Source organism: Elaeis guineensis, chromosome 7 (genome assembly GCF_000442705.2).
Source record: "Elaeis guineensis isolate ETL-2024a chromosome 7, EG11, whole genome shotgun sequence".
Classification (NCBI taxonomy): domain Eukaryota; kingdom Viridiplantae; phylum Streptophyta; class Magnoliopsida; order Arecales; family Arecaceae; genus Elaeis; species Elaeis guineensis.
In genome coordinates this window covers 76,378,854-76,398,139 of record NC_025999.2, presented here as the reverse complement: position 1 = coordinate 76,398,139, position 19,286 = coordinate 76,378,854, and the positions used below count along the sequence as shown (strand labels likewise).

At 37.9% G+C, this 19,286-nt stretch overlaps 1 protein-coding gene across 1 annotated transcript; it reads left to right on the top strand.

Moving 5' to 3' along the window:
- Window positions 1-13,097: 13,097 nt before the first annotated feature.
- LOC105048928 (triacylglycerol lipase 2) lies at window positions 13,098-19,065 on the top strand. Its single transcript, XM_073261475.1, is given in 11 exon segments — window positions 13,098-13,359; window positions 13,434-13,544; window positions 16,507-16,647; window positions 16,823-16,933; window positions 17,439-17,582; window positions 17,660-17,718; window positions 17,851-17,930; window positions 18,076-18,171; window positions 18,707-18,721; window positions 18,724-18,840; window positions 18,843-19,065. Coding segments are annotated over 11 exon segments (1,257 nt in total). The 5' UTR covers window positions 13,098-13,155; the 3' UTR covers window positions 19,022-19,065.
- Window positions 19,066-19,286: the final 221 nt, after the last annotated feature.

Below are 19,286 nucleotides of genomic sequence, written 5' to 3'. Positions count from 1 at the left end.
ATTGGACTATGTAACTACCACTTTCTAAAGTACATTTAATGTTGCAGATCTACTTTTTCATTTGAAATTTTGAATGATGCAAATATCCCTCAACTTTTAAAAAAATTATGACATCCCGTGACCATATTATGACATCATATAGTCAAATTATGATTTTCTGTACATAAGATGTCATAAAGGATGGATATTTTTATTATTTAAAAATTTTATAAATTTTCAATGATGAAAATATCTTTATTTTTTTATGATTTTTGAAAAAAAAATTATAATATCCTATGTGCAGAAAGTCATAAAAGTCATAATATGATCATGAGATATTTTAATTTTTTTCAAAAAAAAAGATATATTCATTATTTAAAATTTTAAATAAAAAAATAAAATTATAAATATTAAATATATTATTAAATATATATTAAAAAATAATAATTATATATTTTTATATAATTAAATGATATATTCTATATCAATTTTATTGCATCGCATATCATGCACAAAAATTTTCTCTTGATCAGTCAGATCTATATCTATTGCCATCCTTTGCACCCGAAGGCGGTGGAAACACAATGTCTAACTCCTCCATCCTGCCTTGGTATGTGTGAGGTGTGTATTATAGCCCAAAGCCCAAGCCCATCTAGCAAGACCCAAGCCCCAAAAAAAAAAAAAAAAGAAAGCAGGGGAACCGGGAAGAAGACTCCCGGTAGGAGTCTTCTTCTCCGATTAAACCCCGACAATCGGGAGTCCTAGGACCCCCAGGAGTCCTAGGGCTCTCTATAAAAAGACCCTCCCCTTTCTTAGAAGCCGATCATCGGTCCTATTTCCCTCTCTTCCTCCCTGATTTTTCCGATTGGAGCCGCGAATACTCGTTTTATTCTCGCCGTGATTGCTCACCGACGAGGTCACCGGAGGCCGAAGTAAGTTTTCCTCCACTTTCTCTCTTCTTTTCCCTTCTTCCTGTGCCTCTGTGCGCGACTGTCGGCGATGGGTGTCGCTGATTTTTGGTCGGAGAAGAGACCCCTATTTTGGTCTCTTTTTCCATTTGGTTTTCCGACGCCGGCGATTACAACCGACCGCCGGCCTTGCCTCTCCGAACCCGGGAGAGTGGCCCCCCTCTGCCGCCGGCCTCCACCATGACGGCCGTGGACTGAACGGCCTGGCAAAGGAGGAGACCTGCCAGTCCCCTGTTTCGGCCAGGAAGAAGCCCGAGAAAAGAAAAAGAAGAAAAAGAAGAAGTCCGAGAAAAGAAAAAGAAGAAAAAGAGAAAAGAAAAGAAAAAAAAAGAAGAGAGAAAAAAAAAAAGGGAGAGAGAAACTTTTTGCTCTCTCTCTCTCTTAGATTTTTAGGATTTATGGAATTAAAAAATAAATAAATAAAATAAATAAATAAATAATAAAGTAATAATAATAATTAAAAGAAATATAAGAAGAATTTTCATGGATCAGTCCGAAAATCCTGGATGCTGTCGTCAAATTGATCCATGTGGAGACATTGGATTTTAATAAATTTTATTTTTTTTAATTTGATAAAATTTTGATCAAAATATGATATTTGACGTATCAGGTCCAGAGAAGGATTTTTAAGATTTCTAGAATTCCTAGTTTGGATTTTCTTTTGAGATAAGTAGTGTTTACTTTTATTAAATTTATCTGATAAATTATAAATTTTGAATTAAATAAATTCATGGTATGCTTGTGATTGAAAATATTTATTGAAAATAATTGTTGAAGTTATTTATGATTGAAATTAATTGTAGAAATTATTTATGAAGTTATTTGTTGCAAAATTATTATGATGATGTATGATCATAATGAATGATATGATTGATTTGACTCGAATATCATTTATTTATATTATTTTTGAAAATAATATATGAATTGGAAGACAATATAAATTGACAACCTGACTATGCAAAGGACCCCTCCAATGGGGTATATACGTTGGCAATTGATTGTCCTGAGGATTTATGTCGCCAGCGAGACCAGCGACATGTCGCCAGAGAGATCAGCGACAAACCGCCAGCGAGACCAGCGGTTCCAAAGAACTTGGCTGCCAGATGATTCGCAGCCTACTGCAAGCAGATACGCGGTATTATGACCCTGCCATAGGGAAAATGTGGTTATAGTCATGGTTGGTAAGAAGAACCTAAGAAATTGATGAATTTAAGATGATAAACATAATTTGAAATTATGATGAATTGCATTTTTTTATATGATTGATAGTATGATTATGATTTCATGAAATTACATATTGATTTTGTTATTATCAGTAAATCGATATGTATAGTATTATTGCCTGATTCATTCAGTTAAAGGTATACACTGCTTACTGGACTATTTAGCTCATGATGAGTTTTATGTTTTTCTTACAGATCCAGAAAATTAGCATGATGGGGGATTTCGGTTGGGAGAGCGATTAGAGATGGAGTTAGCTCATTTGATTTAGGATTTTTTTTTTTAGAATTGATTCAAGACTTTTATTTTAAGTGTTGACTTTGTCAAATAATTATTTTTCTTTTGGACACTGAGTTTTGATTTATTATTTGAACCAAGATTTGGTTATTAAAAATTGAAAAATTATTTAACTTTATATGTAAGATATTATGATGAAATATCTTGCATGCTTATGGAAAAGTTTTCTATGAGTATGCGGCGGTTGTCATGACCTTCGATTCACAATCTTGGATCGGAGACGTGACAGTGCGTAGGTCTGAAAAAATGCACATGGCCGTACATCCTGGATATCGTTGTGTGCAGGTGTCTACCTAACAATGTATGGGATCAAACTGTTTCTTTATGACATTGGCTTATCCTTTCTTATAGAAGAATGAGCCCAATGGAATGGAATGGGCTCAGCATCATTTATGACCACCAACTTGGCCTATGAGTAAATCACATAGATTGAGACATCTACAACAGAAAGATGGGAATAAAAAGGAGAACTCCAAGGCATGTAAGCTGACACAATGATGTGGCGTGCTAACTTGGTAATGCCACCATGGTTTGTCATTAAAGATGTGAAATGGGAAGGTTCCATGATCCAACTTCCCTTTTGTCCCAGTATCAGCTGGCGATAGTGATATGAAATGGATTTAGGTCTAACCAGAAAGATAAAAAAAACCCTTTAGGAAATTGTTTTCTACTTTTCTTTTTGCCTTCAGTGAAATTTGAATTGTAACGGTGGCTGTGATGGATCTTCAACGGATTGGAGAGAAGGAAATGGTCAGTAGTTAATGGAAGAGAAGGGCAATGACAAGTGGCCTAAGGCAGCATTTCCTACCTAGCTTATGCTTAGCATTACTTAATTTGACTCTGACATGGTAACACTGCATCGTCGTGCCACCTAAGCATATCTATCCATATATAAAACATTTGAGTTCGAATATAACACCATTTCGACACATTTATATATTTATATGAATTTGAGACCATGGCATATGGTTGATAATAGATAATTGACGATATGTGAGAAGGCATAGGAACTGCAGCTGGAATTGCAAATGAAAGCCTAAATCGAATAGAGATTGATTATTTTGTAGTTAGTAACATAATAGAATTTTATAAGTAAAGAGCTCCTCATTAATGTATGATGTTCCAATTCCTTGTAGCTGTTGTATAATAAAAAATTTTTATTCATAAAAAAAAAAGAAGAAAAAAAGAAAAACATAAATGAAGAAATAAGAACAATGAAAGTCTGTTACTGCAATTTGCATGATACCATGGAAGGAAATTTATGAAACAAAAGAGTCCCAAAATTTTGGAGCCCTTGAAGTTAGACCAGCGCCGTAGCCAGCGTCAGTTGCATATTTCAAGGACTTTGATGCACCGAGATATGACAGCTGTGGCATGGCATGACAAGCGAATGGCGCCACCTTTCTTGTGCTCAGAAAATGGCTGCATCTTTAGAGTTAACGTGGCTCCAGGTTTGCTCCCGTCATAGGGTAGTGACCCTTATCCAACTTGATCTCCGTATCAATAGATGGTGATCGGATGGGAGCCGCAATTTGGAATCGCGTTTCCCTGCTCAAATCTACACTTATCTGGCGTAGGAAAAAAGAGGCAAAAAAAAAATATCACAGGGAAGCAGTTGAGATCAGGTGGGAAGCATCTTAGGATCTATTTAGATGGTTGGATTCAAAATTTTATAGATTCATGGCCTAAACATAAAAAATAATAGACTATAAATAGATCAGATCATTTATTTATAAATATCTACAATCATTTTTGAATGAACTGGCCTGGATCCTATAGGAAGAAAAAAATGACCTCAACAGATCATTTATTTCTCCCTATAAGATCCAGGCCAGTCCACTCAAAAATGATCATAGATACTTATCAATATAAGGTATGGTCTATTTATAATTCAATATTTTTTATGATTGGGTCATAAATCATATAGGATTTTGGGTCTAACCATCCAAACAACCCCTTAGGAGGAAAAAAAATCAAAAGAAGCTATTATGAGGGGTAGGCAGCCATATGTGTGTGTGTGTGTGTTATATATATATATATATATATATATATATATATATATATATATAATTTATGCTTATTTTATAGGGTTTTTAATGTCTGATCCATTAGTGATCGGACTTCAATTTTTAAGTCCTGTTGACTATTTTTATAACTTCTAATCCATTTTTAATAGGATTTCATTTTCAATCCCCGTGAGACGAAAGTGCTCTCAAATCAAATACGATATTTTCTTCCCGAAAAAGGATTTTCTATCTCCCTACTTCCCTTCCTCCTGACGAGTAGCTCCGGCAACCAAGTTCAGTGCAATTCTACTCATGCTATTGGCATGGTGGCTGTAGCACTATTTTCTAGCCTTCTCTTCAACGGTAACGACAACGAAGATGGCAGACACGAGAGGAGAAGAGGTAGATCAGTAATTTTCTTTCTCTCTCTCTCTCTTCTGTCTTTTCTCTCTTCCTTTCTACCCAGCCTCCGTTATGGTTGTGGCGGGCCCTGCCCCTCTTTCTATCTCCTCCCTGTTTCTTTATTACCGCACCCTGCCATGGAGTATTGCCATCTCATGGACATTTTTTAGTTATTTTGAATATATTAATTTGTTCAATTTAATTAATGACTTACATGTTTCCAATAATTTTCAGTAATTACTCCTTAGGCCTCTTATTTTTTGTATAGAAAGTTGTGCAGATATTGTTGTAACTAAAGCTCGTGGCTTGGCACATGAGGTATTGCCTGTTCTGACCTACGGCTTACAGTCCGAGGGCTATATGGGCCATTTTGGGCTTTACGATTTTATCCTTCAAAAGATGCCTTACATGGAAAGGATGATCTTCTTCTATATAAATCAGAGTTCTTCTTGACTTACAACTAATGTGAGACTAATGATGCCCCTCTCTTCTACACCATAACATAGCTCCCAATCAAGAGAGAATCTATGAACTCCGATAGATTGTATCTGTGTACTCCTACAAACTGATGTACAGGCGAGAGGAGCCCCACAGTCCATGGAGGGTGGTGTCCTTCTTCTAGCGCCACTATTGCGACCAAAGACTCATAATTCGGCACGTGAGGTATTGTCCGCTCTAACTTATGGCTTATAATCCGGAGGTTGTATGGGCCATTTTGGGCCTCACGATTTTGCCCTTCAAAAAATGTTTTATATAGCAAAGATGATCCCCTCCTATATAAGTCAGAGTCTTCCTTGACTCACAATTAATAAGAGACTAATGATATCCTCCCTTCTACACTACAATAGGTACAATGATTAATATTGAATCAAAAGTATACATCTTGAATTTTCAATGTATATAACTTGTATTTTAGAAGTTCTTGTATTAATTACATGAAGAGCATTTAATTAGAAAATATCTGAATGGTTTTTTGTTGATATAGTTTGTCTTTAATTTGGTTTGGGTTTGCAAACTCTAATCCATGTGCTTGCTTTCTTCATTCTAGAAACAATGTCTGCCACTAAAGCATGATTTGTATCTTTTGCAAAATATTGATGATGTTACGGTAAAGAATTGGGAAGAGGTCACAGAAAATTTAGTTAGGGCATTGAAATTATAATCTTCTACAAATCTAATATAGATATTATCTAAATACTCATTATTATTTATGAAATAGAATTGTGCTTCTTTGGTAGTAGTTTTGCATTTACAATTTTCTTTATAGGTTTTTTAAGTTAATTTTGATCGATATATATTTGTAATATTACGATGATGTTTCTAATATATATTGTTTGAATTTGATTTATGATGCAATATTACGGTGGTTAGTTCAAAAAGAGGCAAAGAATTTTGTATCGGCCCGGTGAATATGATCAATGAAAGTGCTATTTTAGGTACTACATTGAGGTTATGGACAAATTTATGGAGTCCATACTCGAGGAGCAGAAAGTCAGAATGGCTGCTACTCTATTTGATCATTTGTTTCAATTTTTATATATTAAGTAGAGCAAGATATTATTGGATGTATTACCGATCTCTTTTTGGGATGATAATTCGAGGAGTCAGCCATATAGACTTGATTGGAGAGAGAGATAGATGGAGAACTAAAAGAATGATTATACATTTACTGATATTTGAAGCACCAATAAGGACAGACAGTATAGGAGAAATTATTTCTTGCACTTCGTGCTCCAGCCAGCCATGCACATAGCCCATCACCGAGACGTATTACCGTAGCTGAGGCACTCATCTCAATGATTGATCTACAGTAACACACCTCGGTCTGCATGCACGTTCATGCCGGTGTATACGGTGCATGCGATAATTTTTTAAAATAAAGATAATAAGATGTTTCATACAATCTGTATCTTGTTGAAAATTTGATTTATAATATAATAAAAGATGATCCTACTGCATAATTAACTTGTTTACAGTTCCTAGCACCTATATATGCCATATTGTGGCATGCAGGCGTCCATACCATGCACGTGAGATAAAGCATGATATTTTATCCGTATAATCTTATCAAATTGGTTTTTTTGCTAATAGAAGCACATCGTTAAACCCTGCCATCTCTATTTCGTAACTATCGATATTTTCCATCAAAACCTTGTTTATCTTATATCTGGTAAGAGATGTTTTGATCTTGATCTACTACCTGTTTTGTAGCGTAGCAATGAGAAAAGGTGGAAAATAATTAGGACAAGTTGATCAATTAATTGAAAGTTCGACAAATGGAAGATGGTTCTCTGAGGAGAAAAAGGAACAGAGGTTCATCATCTCATCCGGGCAGTGAGATACAAAAAGGATGTCTACTTAGTCAAAGTATAGGAAGGAGGGAGGAAAGATACCAAAGAAGGACCTAGTTTTTTTTTTGGTAGTAGAAGAAGGAACCTAGTTTGATGCCAACTAATCCACATAGCAAGTCGGTTGTCTTATGTGCTAGTGCTAGCAAAGGAAGTTGGTTTGTTCCCTCAAAAAAATTGAGTTGGTTTGAGTGTTTTGGCATTGGCCTTTAACGTGGAAGTCATATGTTCAGTTTCTTTTCAAACTGTGATGGGCTTAGATGAACATTTCAAAAGGATAGCTAGATTCGAATGTAGAGTAGTATTGCCGTTGAAATCCGGCTCTCAATCGGATTGACTGGAGTGGCGGCGTATCCTCCCAAGAGAGCATCCTACAAGACAAATCTTGCCTGAAATTGACTTCGGTGGGATTTTCCAATGCTTAAGTCAGATATCAGGAAATAGAGAAAAATTAGCATTTTTGGAAAAAATTGTACGTGTACCTAGGGGGTCCCTTGTAGGCGCCATTTTGTAAGTTTGGACTGAAAAGCCATTTTGAACAGGTTGTCTGGATGATTTGGATGTGATATGGTAAAATTTTCATTCAAGATCTTTGGGATTGGATAGTTATGCTTGCCTTATTTATTTTGGAGTCAGCTGTGGTGTCGCAGGCACTTTTGAATTTAAAATGAGGGTGTAAGTAGGATCGGACCGGTTTTCATTGAGGAGGTGGCCAAGGCTAGCTATGTTCACTAGAATAGAGATCGGTGGGGTTTGAAGTATATTTACCATCGAAGTCTCAAGTCAACATGTTCAGATGTTAGCCCACTGTGGGGACTAGGATCGATTGGTGGAGTCTTGGTTATGAGCCGAAGTCTGGACCAGCTGGAATCGAGCTTCAATAGGAGGCCGAGGTTAGAACTTTACCTCAAATTCTATAAGTTTAATCACCCATTTCGCCAATCACCCAGAAGTATCAGGCTGATGCAAAACTATCTTGAGCGGTTGATCAGTTAGCACTGCAATGGGATGCGCTTGGAAGTAGGATTGAAGCTTTTAGATTGTAATAATGAGGGCGAAGATTAGCTTCTCCAGTCTAGTATATCTGGTCTCTGCATCATACAAGATCTGGCTGATATAGTTGATTAGCCTTTGAACTTTATCCTGCTTATGGACCAATAGCGTGCTTATGGTAGCTGGTGAGACCGTCAGGTATAAGTAAAGTTCTACATCAAACTTTGACTTGCTGAGGAGTGGTGCAGAACTGAGATAATTTTATAATTCCGAAAAGACGCACCGGCAATCTTCGATCCATCGAAAGTTCTTTAGTTGTTTTAGGGTCTGAAAAAATAAAAGATAGCATTCAGCTGGTCTAGAAACAAACCAGTTCAATACCGCCACTCTGTCTGTGAGATGCTGTACTTTTTTTATATTCTTAGACGGGTCCATCTCTTGTATGGCTCGGATCTTCTCAGGATTGGCTTCTACCATCCGACTGGATACTATGAAGCCTAGGAACTTGTCCAAAGTAACTTCGAAGGCACACGTAACTGGATTCAGCTTCATCTAATACTTCTTTAGAGTGATGAAGGTCTCTTCGAGGTCCTTAAAGTGGGTTCATGAGGTTCTGCTTTTGACAAGCATATCGTTCACGTAGACCTTCATATTCCATCCAATCTGATCCTTGAAAATTTTATTCACAAGATGCTGATAAGTTGTACTTGCATTTTTTAGACCAAAAGGTATGACCTTATAACAGAGGAGGTCTTGATTAGTAACAAAAATGATTTTCTCTTCGTCTTTGGGTGCTATCCAAATTTGATTGTATCCAAAAAAGATACCCATGAAAGTGAGGAGTTCATATCCCGAAGTGGCATCCACTAGCTGATCGATCGAAGGTAGGGATAGTTATCCTTCGGACATGCTTTGTTGAGGTCAGTGAAGTTGATACAGATTCGCCACTTGCCATTCTTCTTTTTCATCAGGATCATATTTATGATCTAGCTTGGATAGGTTATTTCCCAAACGAAGCCTGCATCGAGTAATTTGTCCATCTCTTCAGCTATTGCCTTCTATCGTTTGGGAGTAAAGCTTCTTTTCTTCTATTTAATGGGCCGATAGTTCAGATTGATGCTTAACCGATGCATTATCTCTCGATATCTGGCATATCAGCTAGGGTTTAGGCAAACACATCTGTATTTTTCTGCAAAAAGAAGATGAGATATTTTTTGGTTACTTGATTGAGGTTCGATCCGATCTGGATAGTGTGCTCCTGATTGTCATCATTCAGTGGGATCGTCTCAAGGTCCTCTGCCGGCATCCCATGTTCTTCGATTAGTTCATCCTGGGTGTCCAGTTCGTCAACCAGATAGACTTCTGAGGGCTCCATGCCATGAAGTGCGATAGTGTAGCACTGTTACGCCAGAGCCTGATCTCTTCTGACTTCGCCAACTTCGAACTTAGTTGGGAATTTCATCTTCAGGTGATAGGTGGACACCATAGCTCGAAATGCGTTGAGCTTAGACGTTCGAGGATGGCATTATAGGCTGATGGTGCCCGAACCACGAGAAAATCAATTTGAGTCTTGGATCGTTGGGGAGATCGTTCGACGACTATGGGGAGGGTAATGACTTTTTCAACATATACTGCATCTCCAGTAAATCCCACAAGAGGTGAGTCTAATCACCCTAACCGCTCAGGAGGAATGTCCATTCAGGAGAAAGTATCATAAAATAACACGTTTACCAAACTTTTATTATCAATCAAAATACGACGTACATCATAGTTTGCAATATTTAGAAATACAACCATCATATCATTATATGGAAACAGAACTCCTTGAGCATCTTCTTTAGTGAAGGCAATGGATTCTTTAGTTTTCTGCTTCTTGATAGGTTCGGCTGACTCTTCTGCTCAGCTTTGGTGTCCTCCAATTATTGTGTTTATTACTTTGATAGGAGGTCGATTTCTGAAGGATTCTCTATGCCGCTGTTCTGGTTGGTGAGGCGGCCTCCGTCATTCTTCCGACTGCTCTTGCCAACGTCTGATGAACCGATCTAAGCACCCACATTGTATAAGCTCCTCGATTTCATCTCGAAGTTGAAGATGGTCTTCGGTCTTGTAGCTGTGGTCGCAGTGGTAGAGACAGTATTTGTTAGGATTTTGCTGATCTGGATGAGACCGCAACTTCCTTACACGAGGGATCCAATCCTTAATCTCCATCAACACTTGCGTTTAGGCAGCGTTCAGTAGCGTGTAGTTTATAAACCTTCTAGATGGAGACACACATCTCTCCCCTCTAAAAGAATTCTTTTGTTGGTGATTTTATGGGGGAGTTCGGGATCTCTAACTTTTGGGTGGAGAGCGAGAACGCTGCTAGTTCCTTGGTGGAGACTTCATCTCCTCTTCTTTCTTCTTCTCTCTGGTAGCCACATCTATCATGGGCTCATCTTCAAATGCTTCATCGGCTCGTGTATACTTCTTCATTCGAGCTAACATATCGACGAATTTGCGAGGGTAGGTCTTCTCTAGAGAATACAAAAGATCGTTCTATAGAAGCCCGCTCTTCAGGACAGTCATGGCGATCGATTAATCTAGATCGCGGATCTCCAATATAGCCGTATTGAAGTGACTAAGATAGAATCGGATTGATTCTTCCTCCTTCTGCTTGATATTGACCAGAGAGTTTGATTCTTTCCACTGCCTCCTACTGCTGATGAAGTGATCCACGAACAAGCAACTCATTTGGTCAAATGAGTGGATCATCCATGACTTTAGGCTTGAATACCAATACTGAGCTATGCCCTTTAAAGTAGATGAAAAAGCTCAATAGAGGGCAGTGTTGGTAGCTCCATGAAAGAGCATTATAGTTTTGAAGCCTTCCAGATGGTCCACGAGATCGGTAATCCCATAGTAGCTCTCCATTTGCAGCACCTTAAAGTTATTGGGGAGCGGCTCTTGTACGATCCAAATGCTAAATGGTGGATCAGTGTTGTATCCCTCATCTTGTATTGGAGCTTGGTTGTGGATTGCTTCAATCCGCTCATTCATCTTTCGGAGTTTGCGGTTGATAACCGCATCTCGGGCAATGCGGTCCTCCAAACATTATGGAAGAGATCGCTGGTTAGGGGTTGAGTCCTGCTTAGAATAGAGTCTCGAAGATCGCCACCTTCTTCGCTTTGGGTCTCGAGGCCAGCTATAGTGAGTCTGCCTCCCCCACTCAGGGCTCTACAGGAGAATCTGCAGTCGCTCCTGTGGTGGCGGTGTAGGTTGTTGCATAGGGTTGGCTGATCATGGCTCCACCATCGGTGCAGCATTGGTCGGCTACATTGCTGCTGTCGTCAGTGTGGCATTAATCTATGCATCACCTAGATGGCAGTGGTCAAGTTCTGCACCTACTGAAATTGTAGGTTGAACTGCTTCATGCTGATGGTCATTATCAGCTATGGAGGCGATTGAGGAATCTTTGGCAATTGCGCCTGGGCTTGATGATTGGCCGTGATCTCCGTCAATCGGGAGGTGGTGGCATTGGATCGTCGAGAAGTTGCTTTGCATGGGGCCATGGTCTCAATCTCTTGCTCCTCAAAATCAGATCAGGGGCCTTTCTCTAGCACCAATCTGTTGCCACTAAAATTTGGCTCTCGATCGAATTGACTGGAGCGATGGTGCATCCTTTCGGGAGAGCAACTTGCAAGACAAGTCCTGACCGGAGTTGGCTCCAATGGCGATCCTCCGATGTTCAAGTCAGATCTTAGAAAATAGAGGAGAAGAAGCATTTTGGAAGAAATTATACACGTACCTTGGAGGTCTCCTGTAGACCATTTGGTAGGTTAGGATTGAAAAACCATTTTGGATAGGTTGTTTGGCCGATTTAGACATGATATGGTAAGATTTTCATCATAGATCTTCGGGACTGGGTTGTTACACTTACTTTATCTATTTCGGCTAGCTATGGTGTCACAGATATTTTTGAATTTGAAATGAGAGCGCAAGTATGATTGGACCGATTTTGGTTAAGGAGGCTTCAGAGCGGTTTGATGAATATAGGCACTGAAGGAAGGAGGTAGTCGGGGCCAGTTGTGTTCACTGGAATAAAGATCAGTGGGGTCTGAAGTATATCTACTGTCGAAGTCTGAAATCGATCTATTCAGATGTTAGCTCGCTATGGGGATTGGGATTGGTTGGTGGAGTCTTGGTTACAAGCCGAAGTCCGGACCAGCTGAAATCTAATGTTTTGCTTAGGGAGATCGTCGGAAATAAGGATCATTAGGACACATTCATCTCCAACAATATTGTGGTGTTGGTCCTGTACATTTTATCACATATCTTTTTTCTGGCTCATGTCTTCGATCTGAATTACAAATTATCCCCCGAACAAGTAGTAAGGCATAAGACATGAGCAGGTGAAGTTTATGGCCCATCAAGGCTAATGTGTGCTATCTCTAACAAGCTTCCCAGTTCCCAGCCATTCATGATAGGATATATAGCCCCCAAAAGTTGATTGCTGCAAGAAAATATTATAAAATATTTGAAGGTTTTATACATTTACTGTTTCCTTAAAAAGATTGGCAAGACAATGCACCGTGTATGTAATAATCGCAAATAGAATGATTTTTCTATTACAATTGATGTTTTCAGTGCTTGTTCTCACCCAATCGTCTCCCATACTTGCATTAATACTCTTCTCCAAATAAATTAAAACATCAAAAGGAAAAGACCCCATCCCGTGCAGTACCACGCTAAAACCGAACATGAAAAGATGCACACACTTTAAGGTGGCGTTTGGATCCGTTATCTCATGGAGAAAAGCCAAGAAATGCTTACCTTTTCCTTGCTTTCACACTTCGCTATCTGTTTCTCCCCCTCTTCTTCTTTCTGTTATAAAAGGCCACCCCATCTCTCTTAGCTAGATGTCACTCCCACTACTAATCATAGCACAAGCCAAGCTTTATCAACATGGGCTCTCATGGCTTGGCATGTGCTATGATCTCCGTCCTCCTCCTCCTTGTCTTCCAATTGGAGCTCATCGAAGCTCGTGTCTTGTACCGGCAAGAGCTCCAAACGATCGACCATGTCGACACCGCCGTTCCACCACAGGAGATGGCCGGGGCATGCACTTCAGTTATCATCCCACGAGGCTACAAATGTGAAGAACATGAGGTAGTGATTCCAAATTCCCTAATTTTTTTGTATAATTTTGCATGGTTATGAACTCCTTTTCTCTTTTCCTTCAGGTGACAACAGAAGATGGATACATACTCAGCATGCAGAGGATCCCAGTGGGTAGAATTGGAGGTGGTGAAGGGAGGAGGAAGCCTGTACTGCTACAACATGGGGTACTCATGGTATGGGTTTTGATGCATGAAAGCACTTAATTTCATCTACTTTAATTTTAGATTCTCTGTCCTTATAAGCCCGCATTGGTCTTCATATTATAATATAATGATGCATCGAACTTGCTAAGAAATAGTACATTTTTATGCTCTCTCTTTGTCCCCCTCCCCTCTTTTGGTATGCTCTCTCTTTCAGGGATGTGTATAGGGAAATCTTGAAGGTTCAATTCTCCATTGATTTATTTGTTTAAAATATGTGATGAAGAAGACCCATCATGTCATCTATGATAGTAATGATTAAAACGTGTCATGCATCAAGATGGTAGCAATTGGTAGATGCCAACTAAATGGGTCCCAATTAATCATTCAACTTTAACTCCGGTGCACATTTTATAGGAGAATATCCTTAACCTCTTTTACAAAGAAATATTCTACTGAAGTAATCAGCCAACTTAGACTGCCCCTTGCCATACCAAAAGACGATGACGGATCTTGCAAAGAAAAGCAGCATCAAAGCCGAAAGTGGTCCTCACCCTTCATCTTATAATGTATATCTAACTTTACCCTTAACTTGCAAATGGATGAGATAATATGGAGTCAGATGTAGGATCCAAAATAAGAGTACTCCTCCATATAAAGAATAAGGTGGCACATGATCTAAGAAGATATAAATAATAAGTTGGATGCTCATGGGCTGCTCTCCTTTTTTGGACCCATTAAAGGCGGCTACCAATTTCCAAAGCTGCGAGGATTGTCTGAAGCAAGCTAATGCTGAAGAGGATCTTTTCCTGTTATCATAGTTCATATCTATATGATGCAGTAGAGATATTCCCATCTTTTTAGATACTAATGCTGATGCATATTGATCATTACCTTTTCTTTTAGTTGCACCTATATACATCAAATTAGCAGTTGATCTTTGTTCAATGTACTTTTTCCTCCTTGTTTGGTGGCTATTAATTGGCTCTTACTTTTAAATGGATAGAACTGGCAGAGTCAAGGGTCACAACAGCAGAAACTCGGGTAGACGGGCGTTAAAACTTGAGTTTGAATAATATTTATTTTTCCTTTTGCCATTCCAAAGTTTTACTCACGTTTTTGGCCATCCCCACGTCCACATTGAATAATTTATTGGATATCCCATCATCTAGTTATGAACTATTTCTAAACTGGTATGCATTCTTTTTTAATAAAACTCGGATGGCTCCATTTTAGCCTCCATTATTATAAGGAAAAAAAAAAAGGCATGCATCTGCAACTTAAACTATGTCCCCGCAAGGGAAAAGTCCGAGTTCTCGACAACATGAGTGACGATGATCAAAGTTCGTACCATCAATGGAGTGGAAGGAGCTTTTTGGGCGTAATTTTCGGTTGTTTCCTTCTTTTGCTGGAGTTGGTGGACTATGAAGAAAAAGGTGGGGTCCCAATCTTGGAATCTGGACTGCTGGGTGCTCGATTGGCACGAGAATTTAGACGGTATATCACCACTATATAAACCCAACACGTGGCATGAGATTGTACGATTTGATGTATCTCTTATTGTATCACTATTTGCTAATCTCGTCTTTCATCGTGAGCACAGGTAAGCAGCAAGGACGTTACTCAAATTCACATTTTAATTTGATCCGATTCATTAGGTATCTAATTTGAATTTAAAAATATATAAAAAAAATTTAAGAGATAATTTTTTCTACATAGATTATTTTTTATTTTATTTTATTTTTTATTTTATTATTTTTTTCAAAAATATATGGAAAAGAAGAGCACTTGAAAGAGATTAGAGGGGTTTTCGAGGTTTTGATTGGGTTTTCTTGCCTCAAGTATATGGGATTCTGTTCATGTTGCGGCGATGTGAGTTGGTTCCTTAAGGTTTTGAAAGCTTAATTAATCTTGGTAGAAGCATGATATTTTATAGGATTGGAGATTTTTAATTGAAATGGTTCTTCTTAGATTACAAAATTTTTAATTTATAGGGCTCTATTGTATTACAGAATTTTTTTAAAAAGATTATATAGAAATTTCAGATATATCCGATCCGATCCAATCCAATTTATTCTTGGAGCTCGATCTAATCCAACTAAATTCGAGATGGATATGGAGCGAGTATAGATATGAATTTTTTGCTGACGGGATAGATACGGATATCGATCGATCCGATGCATATCCGGTCCGTTGCCATCTCTAATCCTAAGCCTTCAATCATGCGTTTGGAGCCTTATATACGGCATACTAGATGCATTTGACTCGCGGTTGGAGTTAGAATGATCATATTTTCCCATGTGTTTGGTTTGTGGCTAAAATTGAAATAATATTTGAATATTTGGTGAGAATCTGAATTGAATTTTGTGACGTTGGAGCATTCTATCCCCTCGAATTAGAATGGACGGGGTTTTCTTCAATCAAAGAAATCACTCATTTCATTCTCATTTCAGAACAATATTTCCTCCAATCACACATACCCTACAACGGACGATCTGTGGATCCAGTGGATTTGATCCATGGATCTAATTGGCATAAATGATGTCAATTATTAACTTAAGATAAATATAACAGTAGCATCAGAGCTTCAACAAGTACAAAAAGGAAAAGAAATACTGCATGTTGAAATGTCTATATACTTGATTTTTTTTTTGGGGCTTGAAGAGAGTATGAATAGAAAAGACCTGCTAATGGCAATCGGATTTGGGGCATGCCTAGCAGCTAAGGCTCATTCCATTGGTAATATTTCCGACAAAACATGCCAATTTTGGGAACAATCTTTTGTTCCATAGTTTTTTCCCTGTGATATAGTGAAGCAAGAGTTCTTATGAATCATATAACAGCATAATTTCAATTTCATCTATCTGCTGGCTATCTAAATATGTACTCATAAAATTTGATTACGATTTGTATCAATACAAATCTCGTGTCAAGAATTTATTGAGATCATTAACCAAAATTCTTAGTCGTTTAACTCATTTGTCCATAATGGCAGGACGGCGCGACATGGATACTAAACCCTCCTGAAGAATCACTTGCATACATTTTAGCTGACAATGGATTTGATGTATGGATTGCAAACACTAGGGGAACTAAGTGGAGCCGTCGCCATGTTTCCCTTGCTCCATCCAACCCGGTTCATTAGCATTTCTTACTCTGAAAAAAAAAATAAAAAAAATAAAAAAAAAATATATATATATATATATATTATTGATTTATTTGAATCAAAATACATTAGTACTGTTTTTTTTCAAATTATGGCTTGTCTTATTTAAGATCGATTACAGAAGAAAGGATGGATTATTGAACAGGCATACTGGCATTGGTCTTGGGATGAGCTGGTCACTCATGATCTCCCTGCTACTTTCGATTTTGTGTATCAGCAGACTGGCCAGAAGTTGCATTATGTTGGTCATTCCTTGGTAAATTTTCTTATGCCTTTATCAAACATTTCTTCGGTCGGTCTCCATCTTCTTTTTTATGATCATTCATTCAGTTGTACACGTCCAAACCATCTTGAATAATCATTGCTACTTTGTTTTCTGTCTCCACCATGCTGACAAGCAACTGGACTAAGACAGCTTAAGTGCTAAATGGGACCAAACAATTGTATCAAAATTAGATAAGATTCAGGAAATCAGAATCATTTAGGTCCATGTTCAACCCAGTCAACCAGTAATCACATAGAAATAATCAGCTTGATCAACTAAACTTAAACCACTTGCAAAATGTGATGCATCTAGGTTCAAATTTTACGGTAATAGCGCATAATTTTTGGTTTAAAACAAGGTCGAGTTCCATCTGAAACAGAGCCATTTGCATCCCTATATCGACTATGTTACAATAGGTGTTTTGTGCACCATTAATTTTATTTAACATATTTTACAGACAATTTCTATGGTGATATTTTGTTTCTTCATGTTACAGGGCACTCTAATTGCACTAGCATCATTCTCTGAAGGCAAGTTAGTGGATAAGCTAATGTCAGCAGCACTGCTAAGCCCAGTGGCCTATCTGTCTCACATGACAACCCCACTAGGTATTCTTGGAGCTAGAGCTTTTGTAGACCAAGTAAGTTACCATAATATTGCTACTATTGTAACTATAGTTGTATGGTTGTCTGAGGGATTGTTGTTTCTCTCATACAGATAGTTAAATGGCTTGGAGTGGCAGAGTTCAATCCCAAGGGTAATACAACACTAAAAGTGTTCTTCTTATAGATACCAATCCAATGGCCTTTTCTCCAAAGATTGCACCAATAATCTCCATCTCTTTTGTTAATGATATCTAGATTTGAGTTCTTCTAACTTGGGCTATTCTTTTTTACTGAGGAGAATAGACCACAAGTGGCACAATTTTTGGAGACACTCTGCCGTGAACCAGGAGTGGATTGCTACAATCTTCTGCAATCCATTACAGGTATGTATTCATCTGATGCCGCCATGTTGTAAGCAACAAGATAATAAGATTTGTTTCTTTGCATATTGATAAACATTAGATTGTCAAAATGATAAAAATGTCAATTAATATATGGTTCTTTCTGTGATATAACCTTTGAGCTTAGGGAACAATTGCTGCCTTAATACCTCCACCGTCGAGCTGTTCTTGCAGTATGAACCGCAATCCACAGCAACAAGGACCATGGTGCACCTGGCACAAAGTAAGACTCTTAAGCAGATTGCGAAAATCTGTTTCATTTGATATTTGTCTATATCCCTGAAATATGAATTCTGCTCTCTTTTTCTTAACCTTCATGCAATTAAGAACATTATATCAAAGTTGAGATCTTCTTTTTGTCGAAGCAATGTTGGTTGATGAGTGGAAGATTCTACTTCAAGTAGACATTTCCATGTCCATATTTTAAATTAATTTTATTATACCTTTTCTCACATGTGGACAACTATATGTATAATACCATAATTGGATCAATGGATTTCTTCAGTAATATTATGAAATATGTAAAGTTGTAACACTCCACCCAAGAACAAGAAAGTGAATGATATAAAGTCAATTTTCCGTAACTGACTCAGATCTTATTGCAGATTTTTTGACATTTGTTTCTATAACCTACAAACTATCATAGAGAAATATCATATAATCACATATAACATGCTAATTAGGATTGACAGCCATATTGTCTGCAGTTTTCTATTCTCATAATAAGTCTTAACAGTTTTTGGCTCTTAAATCCACAGCTTTTCGAGAGGGCATCTCACAAAGTACAACTTCGAGAACCGAGAAATTAACATTGAAAATTATGGGCAGAGCGCTCCTCCAATCTACAACATGTCAAACATTCCAAACAATCTGCCTCTATTCCTCAGCTATGGTGCCGTGACTCGCTCGCCGATGTTCGTGATGTTGAGCTCTTGTTGGATAATCTCAAGTTTCATGATGGAGATAAGCTGACTGTTCAATTTGTGGAGAACTATGCCCATGCTGACTTTGTCATGGCATTAATGCTGCACAAATTGTATATTGCAGTCATGGCATTCTTCAATCGCCAATAGGAACCAATATTTGTTGCATCGAGGGGACGATAAAGTCATGACGCAAGATAATAATCCTAGTCTCTAAATGAGGGATGTGTCGTGTGCCAAAGTGTACCAGAAAAAATTCTGTCTGAAATGGGATCTCCCTGCAACCAGATAGAAAGTTATAATGTTACAGTGTAATAATGTCGTATTACAAGATTCATAGCTCTCCTCCCTGAAATGGAACTTATTGTATTAATGGCCTATTCAAATATTAACTAGAAGAGCTTATAATAAAGCA